Genomic DNA, 27,376 nt, shown 5'->3' with positions numbered 1-27,376 from the left:
AGCAGGTTACTTCAGAGTACAACAGGGCCTTGATCAGATGGTCCAATAGGCCGAGGAATGGCAGGCGGAGTTTAATTTAGACAAATGTGGAATGCTGCATTTTGGAAAAGGCAAATCAGGGCAGGACTTATACACTTAATGATAAGGTCCTGGGGAGTGTTGCTGAACAAAACAGACCTTGGAGTGCAGGTTCATAGTTTCATGAAAGTGGAGTTGCAGGTAAATAGGATAGCAAAGGCAGCGTTTGGTATGCTTGCCTTTATTGGTCAGTGCACTGAGTACAGGAGTTGGGAGATCACGTTGCAGTTGTACAGGACATTGGTCAGGCCAATTTTGGAATATGGTGTGTGATGGTCTCCCTGCTACAGGGAGGATGTTGTGAAACTTGAAAGGGATCAGAAAGATTTACGAGGACGTTGCCAGCATTGGAGGGTTTGAGCTACAGGAAGAGGCTGAATAGCCTGGGGCTATTTTTCCCTGGAGTGTCAGAGGCTGAGGGGTGACCTTATAGAGGTTTATAAAATCATTAGGGGCATGGATAGGGTGAGTAACCAAGGTATTTTCCACAGGGTGGGGAAGTCCAAAACTAGAGGGCATCGGTTTAAGGTGAGAAGAGAAAGATTTAAAAGGGCCTGAAGGAGAAATGTTTTCATGCAGAGAGAGTGGAGTGTGTATGGAATGAGCTGCCAGAGGAAGTGCCGGAAGCTGGTAGAGTTCCATTTAAAGGGCATCTGGATGGGTATGGGTCAGCATGGATGATTTGGACTGAAGGGTCTGTTTCTGTGCTGTACAACTCAATGACTAAGACTAAGTCATTCATACACACTGTAAAATCGCAAAAATCCTTCAATTTCCAGCAAGCCACATTTAATTCAAGTGAGACGTGTGTGCTAAGAAAGTCAGAACCGTCACTGACGGAGTTTATGAAAGAAAGGAAAAAAAAGAAGAAAACTGATTGTGAAGAGAGACAACACAAAACAACGTAACTGTAACGCAGCATCAGAGGAGCAGGAAGGCTGATGTTTCAGGCCTAGACTCTTCTTCAGAAATGAAGGCGGCCTCAAACGTCAGCTGTCCTGCTCCTCTGATGCTGCTTGGCCTGCTGTGACCACCCAGCTCTACACCTTGTTAGCTCAGGCTCTCCAGCATCTGCAGTTCCTACTATCTCTCTAACTCTGTAACACAGTGGCTTATACTATTGCTTACCTCGATTGTGCTGGAGCAGGACGATGGTAGGATTCACAAAGGTGGTGGATGGATAGGCTGAAAGCCTGCTAGACGAGACAAGGCCAGGGTGTGACTCCAGACTCACACAAGGTGATTCTCCTTCACTTATCGTGGACTGAACATCCTTCCAGACAAGAGAACAGTAGTTTATTTATGAGACACTCTCCAGCGTTAATCTTACAGATTAGTTCAGGGAAACCCATACTCAGCACACTGTGATCACCCACTTCTCTAATCTCCAATCATTTAACCATAAGAATCTTTGACCTCTACCCCACCATACATCTAAAGTCTCCTGTACCCTGTCTTTCCCACTCAGAAGCAACAACTTGGCAGGGAGCATCTAGTATCTGTAGGTTGTAGTGTTAATGTGGCAAAAAAAAAACTCCACTCATATCTAAGGAGCAAAGGAGGCCATTCAGCCCATGTGTCAGTACTACCTCTTTCAAAGGCCTATCCAATTTATCCAGTTCTGAGCAAGGGTCACCGGACCCAAAACATTAACTCTGTTTTCTGCTTCACAGATGCTGCCAAGCCTGCTGAACCTTTCCAGCAACCTTGTTTTTGTTCCTGATTTACAGCATCCGCAACTCTTTCAGTTTCTAGCCGATGTATTCCTATCCTTATTCCATTTCTCTCAAAAGATCCCCTTCTCTAAACTGGGCAGCCATTTCTCTTTTGAAAAATTTCCTACTGATCTGCCTCCATCTCCCTTTCCGACCGCATGTTCCAGATCACAATTCCTCACTGAGGAACGATTTCTCCTCAGCTGGTTTCTGACTGTTCACAGGATATGATAAATACAAATAAAAATGCACTACCTTAGGCCCAGTGAAGAGGTCACAAAGCAGGAGGCCACAGGGTCTACTGAACCAAGGCCCAGTAAGATGGGATTAGGGAAGGTCTCACAGTCACACTGTCCCAACAGTTTACCCTCAACATCCACCAACAGGGCAAACTGCCTCAATAGAATCTTCCTGTGCCTCATTCCCCATCCACTAGCCCACCAGGAGATGCTAATGTTGCATATAGCCACTTGGCACAATGTTCTCTGAAGACCAGGAGACTCAGTATGTGTCTGCTCACCCACGCAACTCCAACACCATACAGGACCTCCAATGTTTCAGCACTGCTTCAATGTGAAACAACATCAAGAACAACATTTTTAAACTGGAGTACACTGCAAATCATTCCCTTCCCGTTCACTGGATGATCAGCTCAGCCACTTGTTACAGGATCTGGCTACATGTTAAACGTATTTCTGACTACTTCAGGAGGTTTTGTTAAGCTCTGCCAAGCAACAAATTAATGAAACATCAGCCAAGATGTGCAGGAAATGCTTGCACTTGGAGTCCCAGTATCGGAAACCAGATTTCCCCCATTCCCTACATTACATTAAAAGATGCCCAAACCTGACTCCCGTTTCCAAATGGGTCTGTGCACTCACACTCACTCAGAGCAGTTAAACATGCAGTGTGCATGAAAGTCACAACAAGTCCAGCAGGGCTACTGGACGGAAACCAGCTACACAGATCATGCCTGACAAGTGCCCGAATCAGTCAGAAAGCTGGAGACAGAAAGAAGGAGACACGGGCTTTTCTTGGAAGAGATAGTAAGAACTGCAGATACTAGAGTCAGAGATAACACAGCATGGAGCTGCAGGAAACCAGCAGGTCCGAAATGTTAACTTTCCTGCTCCTCTGATACTGCCTGGCATGCTGTGTTCATCTAGCTCCACACTGTGTTACTGCTGTCTTCAGAAGGACATGTTAAACTGAGACGGGGTGGTTGATTAACCGAGAACTGCTCACAAACAATTGGCAGGAGTCCTATTTCACTGAGCAGTGATAATCTAAGGGGACGATTCTAGGCATGCAGCACAGAACACCGAGCTACGACCACAGCCACACTCTACAGAAACAGAGCAGCTAGTTAAATCGACAGAGGCACGGGGTTGAAGGGGCTATTACTGGCGCAAGAGGGGAAAGGCTGTGAGGAAAGGCAGGGAAGGAGTTAACTTGAGCTAGAGGCGGGCCTTACTGTGCACGGGGGGTGTCCGGTGAGCTGGGAGTCCAGGACGCTGTGCAGCTTGGTGCTGGGTGGGAGCAGCAATGGTGCTGGTGAGTTAATAGGGGTGGTGGAGGAGGCACACACAGTGTGGGAGACCCCTTTCTGCAGGTGAGGGGGGATGAAGTCGTCGAGCGTTGGCAGGGTCAAAGGTGCAGCGGCAGGATGAGATGGCAGGGATGGCGAGACTGGTTCAGCTGAAGCCTGGGCCGTGCACACACCTTCCTCCCTCTCCCAAACTGCCTTAGGGGGAAATCCGCTGGATGAGACTATCACCTCAGGCTGAGCAATGCCAGCTGACACATCCTGCAGGGAGAGACGTTTCATTACTCAGAGATACTGCCACACCAGTTCACTTGCCATTCGCAATAACAACACTGTCACAGAGCAGCAAGGCAGCGACAATTGCTCTTCATGCAACACTCTTGTGTCGGAGTTTTCAAAGTAGCCCATCTCACTCTGAATACACACCCAAAAACAATGATCTCCTCTCACACACACACAGAGCACAATTAAGGGTAATACAAACTCAACGTTAGAAAACTTGTGCAGAATCTGTGTAAACCATGCTGAATCCGAAACGACTCCCGGTGGTTACACCCCTGCTCTGGAACAGTGGAGGAGGGATCATGCACTGACCTTTCCTGGTGCATGGCAATGGGGGTAGGAATGTGTGTGCACGCGTATGTGCAGGTGTACGTGTGCGTGCACGTGTACACGTGCATGCGTACGCGTGTATGCATGCCCCACAATGACTTTTCCCAGACTGGGACAGTGGAAGTGGGTGTGCGCCTGTGCACAGATTTTTTCAGGCCTGGGACAGTGTAGTTGGGGGTGGTATGTGTGCCTGTCCCTGTGCCTTTCCTCCTCTCGGGCAACTGGAGGTCTCACACTGACCCTTCACCCCCAGGGCAGTGAGTGTTCACGCTTTGACCTGTCCCATTCTGGGACAGTGCTGTTACAGGGACAGAGACTACGGACCAACAGAAAGGCTTTGAGATGACAGGTTTTTTTTTTAAATTTTACGATGATCTTTCTGCTCATTTGTCCCCATGTTAAAAGCCTTCAATTTATCGTCTGTGAACATCGCTATGACGCGGTCAGGTGATCAGTCTCAACACAGTGGAGACAGGGGAAATGCTAGACAGCTATTCCACTACGGTAGGAGGCACCAGCATCTGCACAAAGTCATATAATGCTGGAGGCTTTGAGAAGGAGAGGGAGGGAGGGAGGGTGGTGGGAGGAAAAGAGAAAGCAAGTGAGAGAGAGATTTAACTGGGAAAACTTTTCACCCTGCAAACACTGATAGCGGTTCTCATCTAAAAGACCCTGGGCTGTGACAGGCTACACTTGTTCCAGTACAAACACTGTTACAGATATCAGTTTTTGCCGCAAAATCAAACCAAAGGAACAAACAAAACGCAAAGACAGAAAATTGCTTCATGAAACAAGGTTGACAGGCACCCCACTGGAACAAGCAGAGAAACTGGTAGGGGAGGAGGGAGGGTAAAGGGTGAAATGTGTATATTGAGGAGTGGGCAGACAGCCAGTAGGAGTGCTGTGAGAGAATTGGTGAGGGAGTTACAGGGAGAGAGAGAGAGAGAGAGGGAGAGAGAGAGAGAGAGAGAGAGAGAGAGAGAGAGAGAGAGAGAGAGAGAGAGAGAGAGAGAGAGAGAGAGAGAGAGAGAGAGAGAGAGAAAGGTGGGGGGGGGGGGGGGAGAGAGAGAGAGACAGTGAAAGTACAATAGATACCACACTGGAGGTGTCAGCCCTTTGAGGGGCACTCTGGTGGGTGGTAGGATGTGCCTGTCTGTCCGGTCTCAGAGTGTCCATGCAGGACGCTTGTTCCTGATCCAGCGCTGAGCTCCCGGGCTGCAATCGAGGCTCTGAGAGCGAGTCGTCAGTCTGGGCACCACCAATCTCGACCCTAGGCAAGAAAACCTGAAGCGATGGTTTGCGGGGAACCAGTGGGGGAGAATCAGTGGTGGCTGGCACAAACAGCTGAGCTCCGGTGGCTGGTGCAGCGGGCATATCCGCTTCCTCAGGTGCATCGCAGGTGTTGTCCCTGGATGAGCAAGAGCTAGTGCTTCTGGACAAACAGGGTACGTAGAGATTGCTAACCTTTCTCCCCGGGTCAGAACCAGCACACCAACTGGCAGACTGGAGGGTAGCTTCAGATTCCAATACCCAGTCCTGTGGTGAGGGGGTGCGGTGAACAACAGGCTGGCTGACATGCAGCGTTACCTTGGCTGAGCAAATGGTGGACTTTGATTTGGCATTAGAGCCTGTGGAAGAGGGATCCTCAATGTAAATGTTAGGCAGTGCCGAATGTTTCTGTGTGGGCAGCAGCTCCGGTCTAATAGGGACATATTCCAGAATAGGGACTGGTGCAAAATAAGATGGCTTAACCTTGTTCAATGGACGCCATGCAAAGCTTTCTTCCTTAGGGGGAGGGGGGATAGGAGGTGGCTATACGTATGATTATTTTGACAAGACCAAAATGCAGCATCAATGACAAAACAGAAAAAGAGAAATTTAAAATAAGCACAGAGGTACTGAACCATAGGAAAAATGTTCTTCATTTAAACAGTTACTGAATTACAATTTCCCACCTCTCAAATCAACATCCCCAGGACTCAGGGCATTACTTTTACTTTGGGAAAAAAAAAAGTTCTCCCTCCTGTGTTTAGAAAATACATTGTTATTCCTCCATAAACTCACCCCAGCTGCTAACCTGCGACCTTCCAGGATTTCAAAGTTTCCCCTAATTCCAACCACTCGCACTTGCTCCACGGTAAGACTCCCTCATTCACAGATGTGCGTTCAGCTGCTGAGGAATTAAGCTCTGGAATTTCCTCGCTGAACCTTTCCAGCCCTCCTAACTCTCTCTGACCTCGAAGGAGTGCCTTTAAAGCCTACCTGCTCACATTACCGCACCTAAACTCTCTTTAGGTGGGCTAGTCTCAATTTCGGTTCATAGAATCTTTACAGTGTGAGAACAGGTCATTTGGCCCATCGAGTCCACACTAACCCTCCAAAGAGTGTTGCACCCAAGCCCACTCTATTCCTGTAACCCCACATTTCCCATGGCTAATCTACCTAGTTTGCAATTCCCTGAAAACTATGGACAATCCACCTAACCTGCATTTATTTGGCTGTGGAAGGAAACTGGAGCACCCGGAGGAAACCCATGCAGGCACAGGGAGAACGTACAAACTCCACACAGTCGCCCGAGACCAGAATCAGGCCCGAGTCCCTGGCACCATGAGGCATCAGTGCTAACCACTGAGCCACCGTGCCACCCAGTCTTACTCTGCCAAATGTCCTGTTGCTGGTCCTATATAGCTCTATCCAAAAACAGCTGCTTGACAGGTCGATTTTCTGAAACAAATAACCCCAAGGAGTAAAACGATCAGTACCTGAAGTTGTGGCTTGTAATCGGTTGGCAGTTGTGGCCGCACACTGCGAAATCCTTTAGCTGCCAGCGAGGATGACGCGGCATCTCCATTTGTTTCACCAGCTGAAGGTGGCATCCAACCATCTGCAGCTGTTAAAATGGAGCAGGACAGATATGGAGAGTCAGAACAACTAACCACACTCATCGCAAGGAGGAACCAGAAAAAGGAAATCTCTGCTCTTTCCTACCTGTCTTTGAACTTGGCAGCTCAGGGCCTGTATTTTTCGTGAAGGGTAATCAACCGAAAGAAGAACACACAAGAGAAAGAGAGAGAGAGAGAGTTAGTCACGGCATCCAGCCTCACGACAGAATGAATCACAACAAGACACTTCACATCCAAGACAAAATCTTTTCTGTGGGTGCCTGCTCGTACTGGGCTGTTGGTTACCACAGCAACTCATTCTAAACACATGCCCTTGCAATTTTTGACCCCTGCTCATACAATATAGTATTGATCTTCCGAAATGAAGACAGCCATTGTTCCGCAGCTTCATCATTCAGTAGCCGAGACAAAAATAAAGGCAAAAAAATCCAATTAATTCTCGCTGTCCTTGGTCAGCTTGGGGCTCAGCAAGATGTGAAATACCACAAATAACTCCGAATTCAGAGTCAAACTTTCCACACAGCCACGTAGGCAGAGAAGCAACAAAGCCATGCTTTCAAATGTATTTGTTCAGTTTCTCATGCAGGCAGATCAAAAGCAGGAAGGCAACAAGAGACAGCCTAGACCCTTCTTCAGAAAGGTCCAAAACATCAGCCTTCCTACTCCTCTGATGCTGCTTGGCCGGCTGTGTTCATCCAGCTTGTTATCTCAGATTCCCCAGCATCAGCAGATCCTTCTATCTCTGAGGCAACAAGAAAATACCAGAATTTGAAAGATTTGCATTAAAATACTGGTCAATGCAAATGAGCGCATCTCATTAACAGAACAAATTTGACAAAACAGGAAAGTGCCTGTTTTGTAATGCAGCACCCTGATGTGTAGCTGAGTCTTTTTCCTGAGACAAAGTGTTTGGCTCCAGCCTCTCCCGTGCATCTCCATCAGGTACCATTTCTCTTCGGGGATAAAACCCCTCCCTACCTAGTACATCGGGCAGTTCTGGGACTAACCATTTTAGGCTGTATCTCTCTGTACTGTATAAAATGCAAATGACATCCCCGAGATACTTCTAAATTTAAATGTGAAAGGGAGGGAGGAATGTAAACCAATCAGCCATCTAATCGTACTGAAAAAACAACTTCAGTACCAAAAGCTGACAAGATCTCAGGTCCCAATGGATGTCATCATTGAATCTTTAAAGTTGTGGCAGCAGCAATAGTAGATGCATTGGTACTGAGTAAGGTGGGGCGGGGGGGGGGGGGGGGGGGGGAAGAGAGAGATGGGGGGTGGTGCGGTGCAGACAGCAAGAGAAAAATGCACCAACAATCCACCATCCTGATCCTGTCCTGTGATCCTTGGGCTAGAGAGCAAGAGAGAGAGTGTGCACAGCTTAATACTCAGCATCTAAACTTTTAAAAGTGTCTATTTGTAACTGTATGACAACAGAAACCAGGGTTCTAAACAATTTAAAACATAGGCCAGTGAAGCTTCAGATTTATATTTAGAAAAACCACAGTCCTTACTGGTCAATTGTTGGGAATCTTCACTGAGTGGCAAGTCAGCCTCTGGAGGTTCCACATACCCTGAGGTTATTCGCATCGTCACTGACCCCTTGCCCACACTGATTTTTGACCGATCTGTTTCTGCAGGGTCAGACAGAGTAAAGTTATAAACAATCGAATCAGTTCTATTCTGAAACATACGTATTCACATTTTCAGAAGAAAAGCTCCTCACCAGCAAATCTGTGGGAAATAGCGCTCAGGAAAAACAGGTATATTGTTTGAAATGGTGTGTGTTAGCAAATGATGCCAGGGGCAGCACAGGATAGGGTGCTGAGCCTGTTGGCTTTATTGTTGAGATACAGTCACGGTGGCAGAAGGTTGTACAATTGAACATTTATTGTCCAAAATTACATCACAACTGTCTAGAAATAATTCAGATGGATCACATCAGGTGGAAGTTCTACTCTGCCTGCCAGTGGTGTTAATTGTTGTGTAGCACATTGAAAGGGCTCCTGAAAGAGTTCATGGTCTGGGAGACAAAGTAACACCGCCCACCACGATTCTCTCCCAACTGCCCAAAGCCCATCCACCATCTACAAAGGCATAAGTCAGGAGTGTGATGGAATGCTCCCCACTTGCCTGGATGGGTGGAGCTCTAACAATACACAATAAAATCATCATCATCCAGGATAAAAGAGCCTGCTTGATTGGCACCACATCCACGAACATTCACTCCCTCCACCATCCATGTTCAGTAGCAGCATTGCACACCATCTACAAGAAGCGGTGGAGAAATTCACCAAGACTCCCTGGACTGCATCTTCCAAATCCACAACCACTGCCGTCTAGAAGGATGCAGCCAGTGATACATGGGAACACCACCACCTCCAAGTTCTCCACCATCCCGACTTGTTTTGCCCTTCCTTTACTGTCACTAGCTCAAAATCTTGGAATTCCCTTCTTAAGGGCATTGTTGGTCTAGCTACACAGGGTCTGCTGTGATTCAAGACGCCTGCTCCTCACTGCCTATTCCCGAGGTGGTTTTAAGTGTTGGCCCAGCCAGCCACGACCAAAAAAGAAACTGTCAGCGATCACATGGCAAGGAAACTTGACAAGACAACTGAACAGAGATAGTAGGAACTGCAGATGCTGGGGAATCAGAGATAACAAAGTGTAGAGCTGGATGAACACAGCAGGTCAAGCAGCACTAGAGGAGCAGGAAAGCTGACATTTCAGGTCTGGACCCTTCTTCAGAAAAAGGGTCTGAAGAAGGGTCTAGGCCCGAAACTTCAGCCTTCCTGCTCGGCCTGCTGTGTTCATCCAACTCTATACCTCGTTATCTCAAGAGAACTGGACATCGTATTGTGCTGTGCATAGTTTAAAGTATCCAATAAACCAGTTTCTGAAAACACATAGAAGACTCTGTAATCTCCACTGTCTAATTCACAAGGGTGGGGAGCTTCTATTACCACCTTACAGAACACTGACTGTGCGGTATTCCTTCTTCCAATCACACCTTCCTATGCTATACATACCAGGTGAGCCTCAGTCTCACAAGAAGAGAGTCTTTCTCATCTCCATCATAAAACAGGGAGCCCCTTTATTTTGAATCCACATTTCATAGTTTTATATTCCCTCCTCCCAAAGGAGAAACATCCTCTCCTGACAAGCCCTATCAAAATCTTAACTTGTTTCACGAAGATCCCACACATTCTTCTAAACCATAATGGGTACAGGCCCAATCTGCTCAACTTTTGCTCAAGGTAAATCAGTGGTTAGCACTGCTACCTCTCAGCGCCAGGGACCCAGGTTCGATTTCACCCTGGGATGACTGTCTGTGTGGAGTTTGCACATTCTCCCCGTGTCTGTGTGGGTTTCTTCTGGGTGCTCTGGTTTCCTGCCACAGTCCAAAGGTGCACAGGTTAGGGTGGCTTGGCCGTGCTTAATTGCACGTAGCGTTCAGGGATGTGCAGGTTAGGTGGGTTAGGCATGGGAAATGCAGGGTTACAGGGACAGGGTGGCTCTGGATGGGATGCTGTGGGTCGAATGGCCTGTATGAATTCCATGCTTCTATCAGGAATCAGCCAAGTGAACACTCTCATCACTGGGAGATAGTAAGAACGGAAGAAGGGTCCCAACCCAAAACATCAACTTTCCTGTTCCTCTGGTGCTGCCTGGCCTGCTGAGCTCCTCCAGCTCCACACAGCGTTAACTCTCATCACTGGGATGCTTCCAGTGCAGGTAAATCCCTCCTTAAGTAGGGAGGCCAAAACAGTCCAGAGTTCTCCAGGTAGAGTCTCACCAATGCACAGTACAGCTACAGAAAGACTTGTACAAATAACTCATTGACCCAGCATTTAGATGAGGTGACCTGCACTGGGAGGCAGCCCCTAAATCTTAACGGAGAGTCTCTAGTGGAGAGTTCCAGGCTTAAGAGGTGAAGCAGCAGATTATATACAATAACCAATCATTTTAACAAGCATCTACTCATGGCACCAACACAATACAGAGCACATTGAAAACTTCAAATGTTAATTATCTACCAAGTTAGTAAATGTGACAGGCCCATGAGTACAATGAAAATTAGGGCTGATTTGCAGAAATGTATGTCATTTGGATTCTTACGAATGGATGTATTCACAACATCAGGTTAGTTGTCCTTCTCAATCCTTCTCCCCTCGTCCCCAAATCTCTGTGGGGAACTCTTTCAGGTAATATCTCCATCACGATATAATCACAATGAGATCAATGGGTGACCTCCAATTCAAACCAACAATGAGCAGAATAAAATTGCTACTAACCACCTTCCTCACACAGCTGAGCAACATCTGATCAAGGTTACCAGAGTTCAGCTCTATTGTTCAACTAACTCTGAATTTGTCAGGCAAACACACATTACGAGGTTACTGCACTTTAAACAAATCTTATCTCTTTTTGTACCAGCTGAAAGTCAAGCCTTCAAACTAAAGGACAGTCCAGAGCTTTCAAGCAAACACTTGAGAGAACACAACGAGAAGCAGGAAAGTGAACATCTTGGAGATGAAATTCTGGCTCGTTCCTCGAAATGTTGATAACGTAAGTGATCTTACAGCACGTGATAGTGGCAAAAAGCCATCCAGTGAGATTGAGGATCATTTCCACAGGGAGGACAAAGTGCCACCCTGCCAATTCATGTACCTGTTGGCAGCAGTGTGCTGGAATAACTTTTCAGTCTCTTCACTGGGTGAATTTTCACCGTGGAGACAGCGCGAGGGGGGACCCAGGCTTCGGTTGCTGCAAACACAAAAACAAAACAAAAACTGCTTGTCCACAGCAAGGTCACAGAGGCTCCCGCCCAACCCAGCCCGATTGTGGCACGAGGGAACTTCAAACGGCTCAGAATAACACATATGTACTGGAAGTGGAGTGAAAACACAATGAGAAAACTCATGATACATTTCAATCCAGCTGTGGGGGCCAAAAGGAGGGTTTTCCTCAGCCCTCACGTCAGAAACGGCTCATATGAGGGGTGTCCCTGGAGGGAGAGTTCACTTCCCTGATAAAAGGAGAGAATTTACCATAATAGCATGAAAGTAGTTGCTCTGGCCATCAGTCTACGCCAGCTCGTCTTCCGGGAAAGTAATCCATCTGCCCCATTCCCCAACTCCATTCCTGTAGCCCACAGATGTAGCTAGAACTAATGAAAACCAGTCAAAGTGGATTGTGTGTAATCCTGATACACTGACTACTCTATCATCTCATCATTGATCTGTTCTCTCTCAGTATCACTCTACCCACTGAGGTTAGAATCATAGATACTATCTAAAGGGTTGGCATTGACTCGGTGGACTGAATGACCGCCTTCATCCTTTTATTACAAATTTTCTCAACTCCTAGGGAAGTGGATGCTTGCTCACTGAGGTTCATCACGGTCATTTTCAAATCCTTGGAGCTACAGGCTCTAAGGAACCAGACAACAAGCTGATCTAATTGAACGTGAAATCTGATAACATCACTGGCACTTAACAGAAGCATGATATGCTGCTTTGATTCTCTACATCAATAACAAAATAGTCAGTAATTTATTAGGTAATTACAACTGCCCAATTCATGCTATACTTGTTCATAAATTAGAAACATGGACCAGTTAATGAGTGAAGGTCTGGCATGTAAGTATTAGTGAAACACCATACATATGATATTTTCAAAAAGATCGAACAGAAATACTGGAATCGCAGCACACTGCCAAGTAAAATATTAAAACTGGTTAACTTCGCAGGTCAAACTTTTCCTCAGAATTGAAACAAAGACTAAGCCCCTGAGTTGAAAGACATGAGCAAAAGAGAGGGGGAAGAGAAAACGGAAAGTTCAATATCTCTCAAACCTTTTCTTTTCATTTTGTGTATTGTTTTGTTTCAACGGGGGATTTCTTGAGTTTGCTTTTGTGAGCCTAAACAGAATTGTCACCTTAAATTCCGACAACTCAAGAATGAACCATCTACGAACTGTATATCCACCAAACTCGGAGGAGACAAGTCGAATGTAGTCCAAAGCTGCAGTCAGTCGGTGCACAGTCCCACAAACAGCAGCAGGTCAACGAAAGATGCTCTTTTTGAGTAATAGAGCAGACATTGCCCCCACTCATCTTCAAATGTTGGCCATGGTATTTTTACCTACACTCAAGACAGTAGACAGAGCCTCAGCTTAACATCTGAAAGGCCGGACTTGTGTAGCACTCTCTCAGTGGCACGCTGAGGTTTCAATCTGGATTATAGGTGGGATCCCACAATCAATGAGAAACCAGGGTACCCTGCTAGTTAGCTGAGGCAGACATAACAGCTTCAATCAGTCTTGAGTTGAAAGAAACAAAATGTAAACCGGAAGCAATACAAAATTCAACTCCATCATTATGAGCAGAAAGAAAACAAAAGGAGTAAAAAGGCTCTTGATTGGAGGTCACCAGAAGGGAATGGGACAGAAAGCCAACAATTTAATTCACCTCAGCAGAGATCAGAGGGTTGCCGATTGACCTGTTCTCTGATCAGAGTCCCGAATCTTAAATCACAACTGGGACACACAGTGAGAGGACAAAAATAGTACGATCAGAATGGGAATGGGAAGTGAGGATGGCAGATTGAATGTAGGAGTCACGCGCGATTAAGATTACAAATTGTAAACAGAGCGGGAATCCCTGTCAAATCATTCAGGCAAATGGGTTTCAATCTTCCCAGTATACAAGAGAATGCCAACACCGTAGCTGACTGACCCAGAATTGCCAAGGCCTGCCTATCTGACCCTTGACCCCTTTCTTTATTCTTCCATAGACATGGGCTTTGCTGGCAAGGCCAGTGTTTGTAGCTGACCTCCAACTGCCCTCTAATAGAGCAGATTGCTGGACCAAAGAGGGTAGTTAAGAGTCAACCACATTATGGACCTGGAATCACATGTAGGCCCAACTGGGTAAGGACAGCAGACTTCCTTCCCGAAAGGACATTCTGTCTTTAGTTCTCCCTGGGGTGATTTTCAACTTCCTGATTGGATTAAGAATTGGGACTTCAGAACTAAAAAGGAGATAGGGAGAGACAGGGTTATTTCCCTTTAATTTTGTTGATTCTCAGGATGAGAGAATTGCTATCTGTCCCTACTAGCCTCAAGGGCAGTTAAGGGTCAACCACGCTGCTGTGGGTCTGGAGTCACACGTGGGTCGGTCCGGTAAGGGCTGCAGTTTCCTTCCCTCAAGGACATTAGTAGCCACATGGGTTTTTCCGACAATCAACACTGGTTCCAATGTCATCATTAGATTCTTAAATCCAGACTTTCTTTCAAAATTGAATTCAAATTCCACACCTGCCTTGGCAGGATACAAACCCAGATCTGCAAAACACGACCCGCATCTCTGGATTAACAGTCCAGTGACAATACCTCAAGTTCCTTGCATTTTATTTCTTGATGGGTAAAAAAGGGTTAAAATCCAGACTGGACAAAGAGTTCCCAAGCCTCTCCTGTCCTCTCCTATCAAATCATTCTCCAAAACCGTAACCTCTCCATCCCAGGTTGGAACCTCCACGTGAAGACCACCTGACACCTGCACCCTATTCCCATATCAGAAACCGCGCAGATGGCACCTGGGAGGTTTGCTTCCCTGGGCCTCACTGAGATGGGCTCTCTTCACCAAAGAACCACATTTCATGTTACACCCAAACTGTCTGGTATCACCAGGTACCAACGAAGCCAGAGTCCAGGGTGCTGCCCGAGCAATCAGCGCATGCAAATTCACTATGAAGAGGACAGGAGCTTCCAAACAACAAGCAATCAAATGAACGATCCATTCATTACAGCTTCAGGAAAGAAGTGCAGTCAGTAGCTCACTGACAAAACATCCCTTTTGAAAAGAAGAAATGGAGAAACCACCAATACCTTGACCATGTTGCTGTTGGTTTGTTGGAAGCCCATTCACGACTGTCTGGGATTCAGTGCCTTCAGCCTCTGTAAAAGGAAACAGGGAGCAAAACAGCAGTGATTAAATTGACAGACAGCATCTGGACACAACTTCACTCAGACTGCAATGGCAGAGCACCAACAGGAAGGCCGGACATTAGTAGTGAATAGTAGTAACAGTTAGCACTGAATCAGTGAGCTTGGTCCCAACATGTAGCCATTTCTTTCCCTGCCCCTACTTTTTGTCTTCTGCTCCTGCCTTATGCTTGGCTGCATTTCAACTTGTTTCCTTCGATGCCTAGTGCCCTACTGAGCCAGATATCCTTCACACCTAACTCTCGGAAGCGCATTGTTTGTTTAACAATGTAGGCTTAGCCACAGTGGAGGCCCTTCAAGTTCTTAATTACCACCCACGCGAATGCAAGTCAACACCTTCCAGACAGGAGGGAACTGGGAGGTGAGGCAGTAAAGAAACACAACTGCTTTCACATCTCCATCCTCTCCTCGAGGTAACAGACAAAAAGAACCAGGAGTGGGAGAGAAGACCAGAGGCATAGTCAGATGGAGTCTATTCAGCCCATCTCAATCCATGCTGGTCCTCTGCAGAGCCAATCCCACTCCCCCAGCTCTGTTCCAGTGGCTGTGCAAATTTATTTCCTTTAAGGGTTCATTCAATTGTCACTTCAACATCACTGATCATGTCTGCTTTCACCGCCCTCAGAAATGTACAGCATCAAATTATTACAGCATTAAAAGAAGTGTTCCTCACAGGGACTGTCCCAAAACCATAAACCCAAGTCCTTACACCATTTTACACAAGGAATCACTATGAGCTAGAATACACCATTTAAAGGCAGGTGGAGGAAAATCCAAAAGTAATCATGAAAAGGCTATCACCACTGGGTCAGTGAGTCGAGGGATGGCAGAGGGACTTTAATTCAGGTAAATGTGGCGTGTTGCATTTTGTTAAGTCAAACCAGGGCAGGACTTATACAGTGAATGGTAGAGTCCTGGGGAGTGTCGACAAATAAATAGACCTAGAAGTGCAGGTACATTTTCAAGGAACTATGGGTGTCACATGTAGACAGGGTAGCGAAGGTGGCATTTGGCACCATTGCCCTCATTTCTCAGAGCACTGAGTACAGGAGCTGGGTTGTAATGTTATGGCTGTACAAGACATTCGTAATGCTCCGTTTGGAATGCTGCATACACTTCTGGTCACTCTGCTACAGGAAGGATGTTATTACACTGGAAATGGTAGTAAAACGATTTACAATGATGCTACCAGGACTGGAAGGTTTGAGTTATAAGGAGGGGATAGGTCAGTCCAGGGAAGACGAACAGGTCAAGGAGGCGGGATGAGGTTAGTAGGTAGGAAATGGAGGTACGGCTTGAGGTGGGAGGAAGGGATAGGTGACAGGAAGACCAGGTTAGGCAGGCGGGGACAGGCTGGGCTGGTTTTGGGATGCAGTGGGGGGGGAGGGGAGATTTTGAAACTAGTAAAGTCCACATCAATACCATTGGGCTGCAGGGTTCCACCCATCACCCCACCAACCTCCGGATACAACCCATCAACCTCCGACACTTCCGCCATCTACATTCCGACCCCACCACTCAAGACATTTTTCCATCCCCACCCTGGTCTGCCTTCCGGACAGACCACTCTTTCCGAGACCCCCTCGTCCACTCCACACTCCCCTCCAACCCCACCATATCCGGCACATTCCCCTGCAACGGCAGGAAGTGCTACACTTGCCCCCACACCTCCTCCCTCACCCCCATCCCAGGCCCCAAGATGACTTTCCATATTAAGGAGATGTTCACCTGCACATCTGCCAATGTGGTATACTGCATCCACTGTACCCGGTGTGGCTTCCTCCACATTGGGGCAACCAAACAGAGGCTTGAGGACCGCTTTGCAGAACACCACCGCTTGGTTCGCAATGAACAACTGCACCTCCCAGCAGTGAATCATTTTAACTCCCTCTTTCATTCCTTAGACGACATGTCCATCCTGGGCCTCCTGCAGTGCCACAATGATGCCACCCGAAGGTTGCAGGAACAGCAACTCATATTCCACTTGGGAACCCTGCAGCCCAATGGTATCAATGTGGACTTCACTAGCTTCAAAATCTCCCCTTCCCCCACTGCATCCCAAAACCAGCCCAGCCTGTCCCCACCTCCCTAACCTGCTCTTCCTCTCACCCATCCCTTTCTCCCACCCCAAGCCGCACCTCCTTTTCCTACCTACTAACCTCATCCCTCCTCCTTGACCTGTCCGTCTTCCCTGGACTGACCTATCCCCTCCCCACCTATCATCTTTTCTCTGCATCGTCAGTCCACCTCCCCTTCTCTCCCTATTTATTCCAGAACCCTCTCCGATGAAGGGTCTAGGCCCGAAACATCAGCTTTTGTGCTCCTGAGATGCTGCTCGGCCTGTGTTCGTCCAGCTTCACACTTTGTTATATTAACATGAACGGAACAGATGTCAGTAATGGCTCCTCCCCCACCCATCCTAGCTCAATCAATGGTCTATCTACCAACATTTGCCTATTGTAGCTTCTCTACAAATATACACCACAGGACCACTGCTTAAATGGAACAAGTGCGAAGCCTATGTCTCAAAATGAAATATTTAGGAGTGATCCATTTAACAAAAAGAGGGAAAAAAATCTCCTGTTTGCCCTTTCTTTGCAATACATGTGAGAAGGTTACCCTCCTCAGGACAATTTAGGGAGTGGTCAGTCTGCAATCCAGCAAGAGCAGAGTGCTGGTAGAAGTAGCAGCAGTCAGGCACCATGGTGAAGGAACTTATCCAGGAGTTAGGACCCACTGAGGTCGTGAGGCTCTCCAGTCTCATCATTGAGGATGTGTGGACCACAAACAGTAAGAATAAACACAAGCAGCTGCACAGACAGACACCGGGCGAGGGCAAGGGGAAGGGCGACAGAGACAAAGAAATGAAACTGGGAATAGGCAAACAAGGAGATAAGCTGGACAAGGTACAAGACAGACATTAGGACCAGCGTAAAAGTTCAGCACAACATCTTGGGCCAAAGGGCCTGTACTATTCTATCTTGTATGTTCTAAATACCAGGTAGGGTGACAATGAGAAGTCTGAATAGTCAGAAATGGGCTGGCTCTGCAGGGAGTAACCCATACAACACAGGACTTGAGATGCCGGAGGCTAGAGTGTAACAGACATAGATGGTCACATCCCGAGACTGTTAAAGTGTTGAATCTGTAGGCTGTAGAGTACCTTGGTGGAGAACGAGGTGTTCCTCCAGCTAGCATTAAGCCTCACTGGAGCACTGCAACAGGTCAGAGATAGAAACATTGGCAATGGGAAACTGATAGGCATATTGACATGTCAGGAAACTGAGAACAGACAAGATAGGAGCATTGAGACCACATGCTGATCAACCACCATTCTAATGAATGGCAGAGCAGATTCATGGGGCCAAGTGGCTTGATTCAAAGTTGCACGTTCTTTTTCTTTATCAGAAGGTCATAAATGCATTAGAACTGCCCAGCAGATGAATCAATCCATTTATTAGGGCCTTAGTATTTATTTTCATTTGATGATGTCGCCACATTGAAGGCTCTGTTGATAACACAGTATGCTTTCAGGTGAACCTGTAAATTAGAAGTGGAGACCATTCAGCCACTCAAACCTGCTGTCCCATTTGCTAACATATAGCTGATCTGACTGCAGCCTCAAAACCACTTTCCTGTCTGACCTTTCACATTTTGATACCCGTATCGCTCAAGAACATATGCAATTCTGCTTTAACAACATTCAAATGATCCAGACTTCACTGCTGTCTGGGAAAGAAAATTCCACAGGCCAGGACATCGATTAGAAAACTTTTCTCCTCATTTCCACCCTTATTTGAGGCTGTTTAACTATTAAGCCATGCCTATTGTCTAGTTTCTCCTGGTTTGCTGTCAGGCACAGTATTAAGTGCCTTATGAAAGTCTACATATACCACATCAACAGCATTACCCCCACCAACCTTCTTCGTTACCTCTTCAAAAACCTTCACTAAGTTAGCAGTTACATTTTGAAGAGGATTGGAAGCCAAGAAGTGTTCAACAACAACTAGAATTTCATTACAAAATGAGCTTACTCTACAAAGCAACAATGGAAGTCTGTGCTATTTCCCCTCTAAAATGGCCGATGATGTCATCATGATGCCATGTGACTGGACTCCAAGTGAAAGACCAACATGTTTATATAAACATAGGGAACCCTTGAGTTGTCTTTAAGAGTATGTTTGTTAGACAAATTGTGTGCAAGTTGGAACACAATGCAGGACAATGGAAAGCTGCCATTCGTAAGTACATGAAATGTTCATCTGTCAGGTTTTGTTTTAAAATTACATCTCTGTATCTGGTCACATCCATAAGACAGACGTTTGTAAACTGGGAACTCTCTGTACAATTAATTAGTTATACACAATTTCTCATTTAGAAATCCACAGCTCTTCGGAATCAATCCACCTTTTTCCATTTGATGTCTAATTCTATCTAAAATAATTGTTCCTATAAGCTTGTCCAGCACTGAAGTTAAACTGACTGGTCTGTAACTGATCTGATGTGTTTTATTTTGAACAAGGGCATAATGTTTCCAAACGTCCAATCTAATAGCACCTGCCTGGAGCCTAGGGAAAATCATGGTCCAGTGCCCTGGCAACTTCCACTCTCATTTCCTTCAAAATCGTTGGATGCATTGCATTTTGCCCCAGTTCTTTGTCATCCTTAAATATTAGTATATCCAACTTCCTCCTCCTTAATTCTGAACTCTTCCAATGACAAGAGTTTGTGTAGAGGTTGGAATATTTACCTCTTTAGTAAAGAACAATGCAAAGTATTTATTTAATAGCTCAGCACACCCCTTTTCTCTATGTTCAAATCCCCTTTTTCTCCCTAATTGGCCATGCACTTCTTTATCACTTATAATTTTGAGAGATGATGAGAGATGATTTGGGACTCCCCTTTATGTTGGCCGCCAGTGTCGTCTTACGATTCCTCTTGGTTTCTCTTATTTGCGCTCTCACCTGCCCTCTGCAACTTCTGCATTCTTCAATTGTACCTTCTATCTGATAACTGTCAAAGACAATATTTGTTTCCTCATCGTAACTTCTCTCCTTTTTCATGCAAGGGGCTCTCAATTTGCCGGCCCCCACATTTTGCCTTTGCAGGAATGTACCCAAATCAGTCATGTTTTAAAGGTAACCTTCTCTTCGGCCAGTTTTTTCAAAACACAGAACTGTACAGGCCCTTCGGCCCATGATGTTGTGCCGACCTGTTATCCTACTAAGATCAATCTATCCTACATACCCTATATTTAAACTATCCTCCACCTATCTATCCAAGTGTTGCTTAAAAGTCTCTAGAGTATCTGACTCCACTATCACTGCCAGTGCATTCCACACACCCACCACTCTCTGTGTGAAGAACCTACCTCTGACATCTCACCTATACCTTCCTCCAATCACATTAAAATTATGCCCCCTTGTAATAGTCATTTCTGCCCTGGGAAAAAGTCTCTGACCACCCACCCTATCTATGCCTCTCATCACCCTGTAAACCTCTATCTATCATTCCAGTCCATCTGGTCATCCTCCGTCATTGAAGCTGACTCTCCCACAGATAAAGGGCTCTTACTCTGAATTGTCACCCTGAATCTTGTACAATGATCATCGTGTCTTAAAATGTTTCCCCACTGACACTACAGTTAATTGGCCCACCTAATTACAACAAACCAGTCGGACAGTTAGTCTTTTCTTATTGGGCTAAATACTGTTGTGGGGTATATTTCTGAACACAATCCAGCGAAGTTTCTCCCTCTCCGCAGTTCATGCCACCACTGTCTATTTACATTTGGATAGTTAATGGCCCCCATTATAATTACTCTGAAATCTACCTGTAATTCTTTGCTCCTCCACATCCCGTTGACAAGTGGTTACACACTCCCCTGTGGGGATTTTAAAAGAACAGTCGTTGCAAATCGTACCCCTCCTATAAGAGTGTGTGTGTGTTTTTTTAAAGGGAGCATTTCAATTGGGACCGTAAACATGGAATGCAGTGTGACTGGAACCTGGAGGTACCCTCTGAGCACACTCAGCTCTACTCATGGGGTGAAGACTAGAATTGAGGTTTTTGGGCTAAGAGGGCAGATACAATTCTATTACATTAGAAGGAGGTACCTTGCACCACACGTTGACTCTGAATCAGCCAGAGAGAATGAAAGACACAATTCAGGTTGTGTATTAAGCCCTGGAGCAGGAGGTATGTCACTGTTTGGGTAAAGGGAAATTACTGGGATGCAATGGGTTAACATCAGGAATGGTTTTGAACAGGGAACACCAGAGGACAGGAATTCAGCATAGTCAGTGACCACTAGACTCTGAGACAAGTGAGGCAACACAGGATTGATTATCAAGAGTAGAATAGCGATTGGCCTGAACTTTGTAGAGGACAGGAGGGTGGCCAAGAAGCAAGGTGTGGTGTTTGTGGCACGGACAAAAACAGAGGCTTCAGGCTTCCTGCCGTGTGAACTCTGTTCCCAGTGTGCAGTCCCACTGGGCAGTGCAAGCACAGGTCACAGAATCAGTCCTGATTGTCCTGCAGATGAAACTCTGGCAGCAGAGCCTCAGGTTTATGATCAGAGAATAAAAATAGTGTTGCAGAGAGGATCAGAGAGTTTGTGGGCCTGTCCAAATTGGAGCCAATTCAAAAGGGCTGCCGCTGCTCTCAAGAAAATTACTTTGCATAAACCTGACATTGCAAGGCAGAGTGAGGAGAAGGGGTGGCAGATGGAGAGGTGGGGGTGTGTCACGTCATCAACTGGCAGACAGGCTGAACAGAGTACTGTATGGGGTGTGCAGATCAAGCTCACATCAGCCTGAAGCAAATTACCTTGTCTTGAAGCACAGAGACAGAGGCATCCGTAAGCATCCACTCCCTTCACCACCGATGCTCAGTAGCAGCAGTGTGTACTATCTAATCGACAAGATGCACTGCAGAAATTCACCAAAGACCTTCACACAGCACCTTCCAAAACCACAATCACTTCTATTTATAAAGGACAAGGGCAGAAGATACACGGGATCACCAACACCTCCAGGCCACTCACCATCCTGACTTGGAAATATATTGCCAGCCATTCTTTCACTGTCACTGGGTTAAAATCCTGGAATTTCCTCCCAACAGCATTACGGGTCAACCCGCAGGAGGCAGACTGCAGCGGTTCAAGGCAGCAGCTCACCAGGACAACTAGGGAAGGATAATAAATGCTGGCCAGCTCGTGACACCCGTGTCCCACAAATGAATGAAAAAAAGCATCAGTGGCAACTTCTCATTTTCAATCACTTTATCCACTTCTGATACTCCACTTTCTGTTACAGGAGTTCATGAGCTTTCTTTACCCCCGTTGTTCAGGGCCCTGCATTCTTTTCCACTTCCTAACCCAGCACTGAGACTGCAGATGAGATCCACATGATAAAAACCTACCTGGATCTCATTCCCATCCACATCAGGATCAATGACTGGAGCTAAATCCACCCCTTACTTTGACAGCCCATCCTAGTAACATCATGTCAGAGAAGAAACAGGAGCTGAAGTACACCATTTGGGCCCCTTAAGCCTGTTCCTGCCATTCGAGGCTGATTTGCTTAAAGCCTCAACTATTCTTTCATGCCAGCTCCTCGAAGCTGTCAACTCCCTGATATTTCAAAAATCCATCAACCTCCACTTTAAAAACTTCCAGTGATGTTGCCCCTACAACTTTCTGCAGAGAAGAATTCCAGTCAGTCACTCACAGCCCCCTGGAAGAAGAAATTTCATCACAGCCCAGTTTCAGGTGTGTCTCTCCTTATTCTATAACTTTGTCCCCTAGTTTCAGACTTCTCCACTAATGGAAACGTCTTCTCAACGTCCATCCTGTGAAGCTCCCTCAGAATATTGTATGTTTCAATAAAATCACCCCTCATTCTAATGAACAAAGGCTCAACCTGTTTAGCCATCCTGATAAGACCACCCCTTTATCCCAAGGGTTAGATGTTCCCAAGTTGAGAGGGTTAGTAAGGGATACTAGCCCCATGAAGAAGAAACCTCCTTTTGCCCAAATAGAAAAGAACAAAATAAAAGTTGCATTTTTAAGGAATCACCACCTTAAGTGTTAGCAAAGAAGTAATGAAGTGAAAAGGTGCAGAGGAGATTTACCAGGCCTTATGAAGAAAGGCTGAGGGACTTGGGTCTGTTCTCATTGGAGAGAAGAAGGCTAAGAGGGGATTTAATAGAGACATACAAGATGATCAGAGGATTAGATAGGGTGAACAGTGAGAGCCTTTTTCCGAGGATGACGACATCAGCTTGTATGAGGGGGCATAGCTACAAATTGAGGGGTGATAGTTATAAGACAGATGTCAGAGGCAGGTTCTTTACTCAGAGTGGTAAGGGCGTGGAACGCCCTGCCTGCCAATGTAGTTAACTTAGCCACATTAGGGGCATTTAAACAGTCCTTGGATAAGCATATGGATAATGATGGGATATGTCGGGGGATGGGCTTAGATTAGTTCACAGGTCGGCGCAACAGAGGGCCGAAGCGCCTGTTCTGCGCTGTATTGTTCTATGCAACTTTGTATAAAAGGTAGCACTCCACTGGAGGCCCGAGACCTGAATGGGTGGTGCAAGGGAGCAGATTTGCTCCCCAGTGTGAGCCAAGAACCACTTCACCAGATTAATACTTGGATTGCTTACATAGTTTCCACGTTATGGATGTTGAGGAGCCTCTGCACTGCTGCTAACAAAGTGTGCCGGAATGGATAACGGAGGAAAATCAAGTCACCTAGCAGTGATACCTTCCATGGCTCAATAGCCTATTGCACTCAGGGATACCTTCCAATATATGTATCAACACACTGCACCATTGCCAGCCAAAGAAAGTTTACCAAAAAAAAGTCAAAAAAAAGTGTGGAGCTGGAGGAACACAGCAGGCCAGGAAACATCAGAGGAGCAGGAAAGTTGACTTTATGGATGGGGATCCTCCCTCAGAAAGCAAAAAATAAATGATTTTTTTCTCTGAAAAAGGTCCTGACCCAAGACGTCAACTTTCCTGCTCCTCTGATACTGCCTGACCTGCTGTGTTCCTCCAGCTCCACACTGTGTTATCTCTGACTCCAACATCAGCAGTTCTTACTATCTCTAAAACTGTTGAGAAGCTGTTTTGTCGATCTGAAAAAAGCAACTTCCTTTCAATCTCCACAAAAAACTATGTAACGTGAGTACTTTGATCACATCCCAGTCTCATTTCACAAAAAAAAAGTGACCAGCCCCTTTACAGAGGGGGGGACTGGTACTGGAATTCCGATTAATGAGCAGATTGTTCACTGTGCGCCTACCTGAACTCATGGCGATGTCTGAGCCTGCCTTGTGCACCTCAAGATTCTCGTTATCTCTGGAATAGAAAGAAACGCAAAGTCAGTCCCAATCTGCCTCCAATGACATCCTGACCCTCCAGCAGGCAGGGGCCTCCAAAATAACACTACTGTGTAGGTCAATCACATCAGACCCCAGGGAAAGATTGGCACATACTTGTTATTCTCTGTGGAAACAGTTCACTGGAGTGCTTCAGTAGTATGGTTACTGTAACAATGCAAGAAACCAATCTGTACATCTCAATACACATAGAAACGAACTCAGGAACCAGATTTCCTAATTTATTCAGGACGTTGCGCGAAACTTCCTCTATTATGTCCACTTAGACCTTTTAGAAATGTTAAGAAAGTAGGCAAAAACCAGTGGAAGAGGATGGGGTGGCACGGTGGCTAGCCCTGCTGCCTCACAGCGCCAAGGTCCCGTGTTCAGTTCCACACTCTGTCTGTGCGGGCTTTGCACATTCCCCCTGTGTCTGTGTGGGTTTCCTCCAGGTGCTCCAGTTTTCTCCCACAGTCCAAAGATGTGCTCAAATGCCCAAAGTGTTCAGGGAGGTGTGATTAGGTGGGTTATAGGGGTGGGATGCTCCGACGATCAAAGTGGGCTTGTTGGGCCGAAGGGCCTAATCCCACACTGTAGCGATTCTACTCAATCATGCACTTGAACATCAGCCTAGAATGAATGAGCCTGAAACCACAAGCTCAATGTGGGAGTGAGTGCACAACCCACTGAAGCATCATGAGATTCACCACCAAATTCACAAAAAACACTCAAAAGGAAGGGGCTCGGTATGCACAGTGCTCTGCAAAACTGGAGTTGCTCATCCAGAAGCAGCACAACCAATGGGGAAACTAATTCACCAGGTGCCTGAAAATTGTTACACGAGAATGAATTAGGGAAAAGCCAAGAAGGGGAGTGCAAAGCAAGGAGGTACCAAGGAATTATTCAATACTTTCCAGAGAGCTAGCATAGTCACAATGGGTCAAATGGACATCTGTGCTGGAAGATTCTACTATTCTAGAAACAACGCAGACCATGTTTTTGTACCTTCATGCAGCAGATTGGAAACTCAATAAAAATTAGACTCCGCTTTGAAAGGTGTACTTTGATTGAAGAGCAAAGCATTTGTGAATGAAACCTTTGAAGAGCAGGTGTGCATGCTGGAATGGATAGAGATAGAGGAAGCTGATGTACTGAAAATTTTGTCAAACATTAAGATTGACAAGTCGCCAGGCCCGGATCAGATTTGTCCTCGGCTGCTTTGGGAAGCGAGAAATGCAATTGCTTCGCCACTTGCGAAGATCTTTGCATCCTCGCTCTCCACTGGAGTCGTACCTGAGGACTGGAGAGAGGCAAATGTAATTCCTCTCTTCAAGAAAGGAAATAGGGAAATCCCCGGCAATTATAGACCGGTAAGTCTCACGTCTGTCGTCTGCAAGGTGTTAGAAAGGATTCTGAGGGATAAGATTTATGACCATCTGGAAGAGCATGGCTTGATCAAATACAGTCAACACGGCTTTGTGAGGGGTAGGTCATGCCTTACAAACCTTATCGAGTTTTTTGAGGATGTGACTAGTAAGGTTGATGAGGGTCAAGCTGTGGATGTGGTGTATATGGACTTCAGTAAGGCATTTGATAAGGTTCCCCATGGAAGGCTCATTCAGAAGGTCAGGAGGAATGGGATACAGGGGAACTTAGCTGCTTGGATACAGAATTGGCTGGCCAACAGAAGACAGCGAGTGGTAGTAGAAGGAAAATATTCTGCCTGGAAGTCAGTGGTGAGTGGGGTTCCACAGGGCTCTGTCCTTGGGCCTCTACTGTTTGTAATTTTTATTAATGACTTGGACGAGGGAATTGAAGGATGGGTCAGCAAGTTTGCAGACGACACAAAGGTCGGAGGTGTCGTTGACAGTGTAGAGGGCTGTTGTAGGCTGCAGCGGGACATTGACAGGATGCAGAGATGGGCTGAGAGGTGGCAGATGGAGTTCAACCTGGATAAATGCGAGGTGATGCATTTTGGAAGGTCGAATTTGAAAGCTGAGTACAGGATTAAGGATAGGATTCTTGGCAGCGTGGACGAACAGAGGGATCTTGGTGTGCAGATACATAGATCCCTTAAAATGGCCACCCAAGTGGACAGGGTTGTTAAGAAAGCATATGGTGTTTTGGCTTTCATTAACAGGGGGATTGAGTTTAAGAGTCGTGAGATCTTGTTGCAGCTCTATAAAACTTTGGTTAGACCGCACTTGGAATACTGCGTCCAGTTCTGGGCGCCCTATTATAGGAAAGATGTGGATGCTTTGGAGAGGGTTCAGAGGAGGTTTACCAGGATGCTGCCTGGACTGGAGGGCTTATCTTATGAAGAGAGGTTGACTGAGCTCGGTCTCTTTTCATTGGAGAAAAGGAGGAGGAGAGGGGACCTAATTGAGGTATACAAGATAATGAGAGGCATAGATAGAGTCGATAGCCAGAGACTATTTCCCAGGGCAGAAATGGCTAGCACGAGGGGTCATAGTTTTAAGCTGGTTGGTGGAAAGTATAGAGGGGATGTCAGAGGCAGGTTCTTTACGCAGAGAGTTGTGAGAGCATGGAATGCGTTGCCAGCAGCAGTTGTGGAAGCAAGGTCATTGGGGTCATTTAAGAGACTGCTGGACATGCATATGGTCACAGAAATTTGAGGGTGCATCCATGAGGATCAATGGTCGGCACAACATTGTGGGCTGAAGGGCCTGTTCTGTGCTGTACTGTTCTATGTTCTATGTTCTATTTGGCTCCTGGCCAATGAAACTGAGTCCAATGGTTTAAGAACTGAAATAAGTAACAGGTGCCCAGTCACATCTCTCTCTCTCACTCACACACACACACACACACACACACACACACACACACACACATACCCCAGCCCCAGCCCCGACAAGGCAGATCAAGTATCACTGCCGGGCTGGCTTTAAAACCAAACGGCAAATCTAATTGGCTCCAACCTGTCTGCAGGTCGATGTGCCTTTTAGTTAAGCAGCTGTGGACACTGATTTTTCACTCAAATAGCCTGTGATTTGGCCACCCAGACCTGTCACAGCCAAAGAGCTTCCAGGAGCGTGGAATCGGACAGAAACTCAATTCAAATTTCCAGAAGCAAGAAAAAGTGAAGGTAGCCATTCAGCCCT

General features: G+C 46.3%; 1 protein-coding gene across 1 annotated transcript in view; it reads right to left on the bottom strand.

Moving 5' to 3' along the window:
• Positions 1-27,376, bottom strand: part of LOC125467580 (sorbin and SH3 domain-containing protein 1-like) — a 158,514-nt gene that overhangs the window by 120,284 nt on the left and 10,854 nt on the right. The window contains exons 2-9 of the mRNA XM_059640332.1: positions 24,179-24,234; positions 14,751-14,819; positions 8,375-8,494; positions 6,940-6,966; positions 6,714-6,841; positions 5,047-5,763; positions 3,268-3,600; positions 1,207-1,351 (exon numbers count right to left, since the gene is read on the bottom strand). Coding sequence (XP_059496315.1) covers positions 1,207-1,351; positions 3,268-3,600; positions 5,047-5,763; positions 6,714-6,841; positions 6,940-6,966; positions 8,375-8,494; positions 14,751-14,819; positions 24,179-24,234 — 1,595 coding nt within the window. The remainder of the gene's footprint in view (positions 1-1,206; positions 1,352-3,267; positions 3,601-5,046; positions 5,764-6,713; positions 6,842-6,939; positions 6,967-8,374; positions 8,495-14,750; positions 14,820-24,178; positions 24,235-27,376) is intronic.

The sequence above is a fragment of the Stegostoma tigrinum genome, chromosome 37, assembly GCF_030684315.1.
Source record: "Stegostoma tigrinum isolate sSteTig4 chromosome 37, sSteTig4.hap1, whole genome shotgun sequence".
Lineage (NCBI taxonomy): Eukaryota > Metazoa > Chordata > Chondrichthyes > Orectolobiformes > Stegostomatidae > Stegostoma > Stegostoma tigrinum.
Note: the sequence above shows the minus strand (reverse complement) of the source record. Positions and strands in the feature narration are given on the sequence as shown.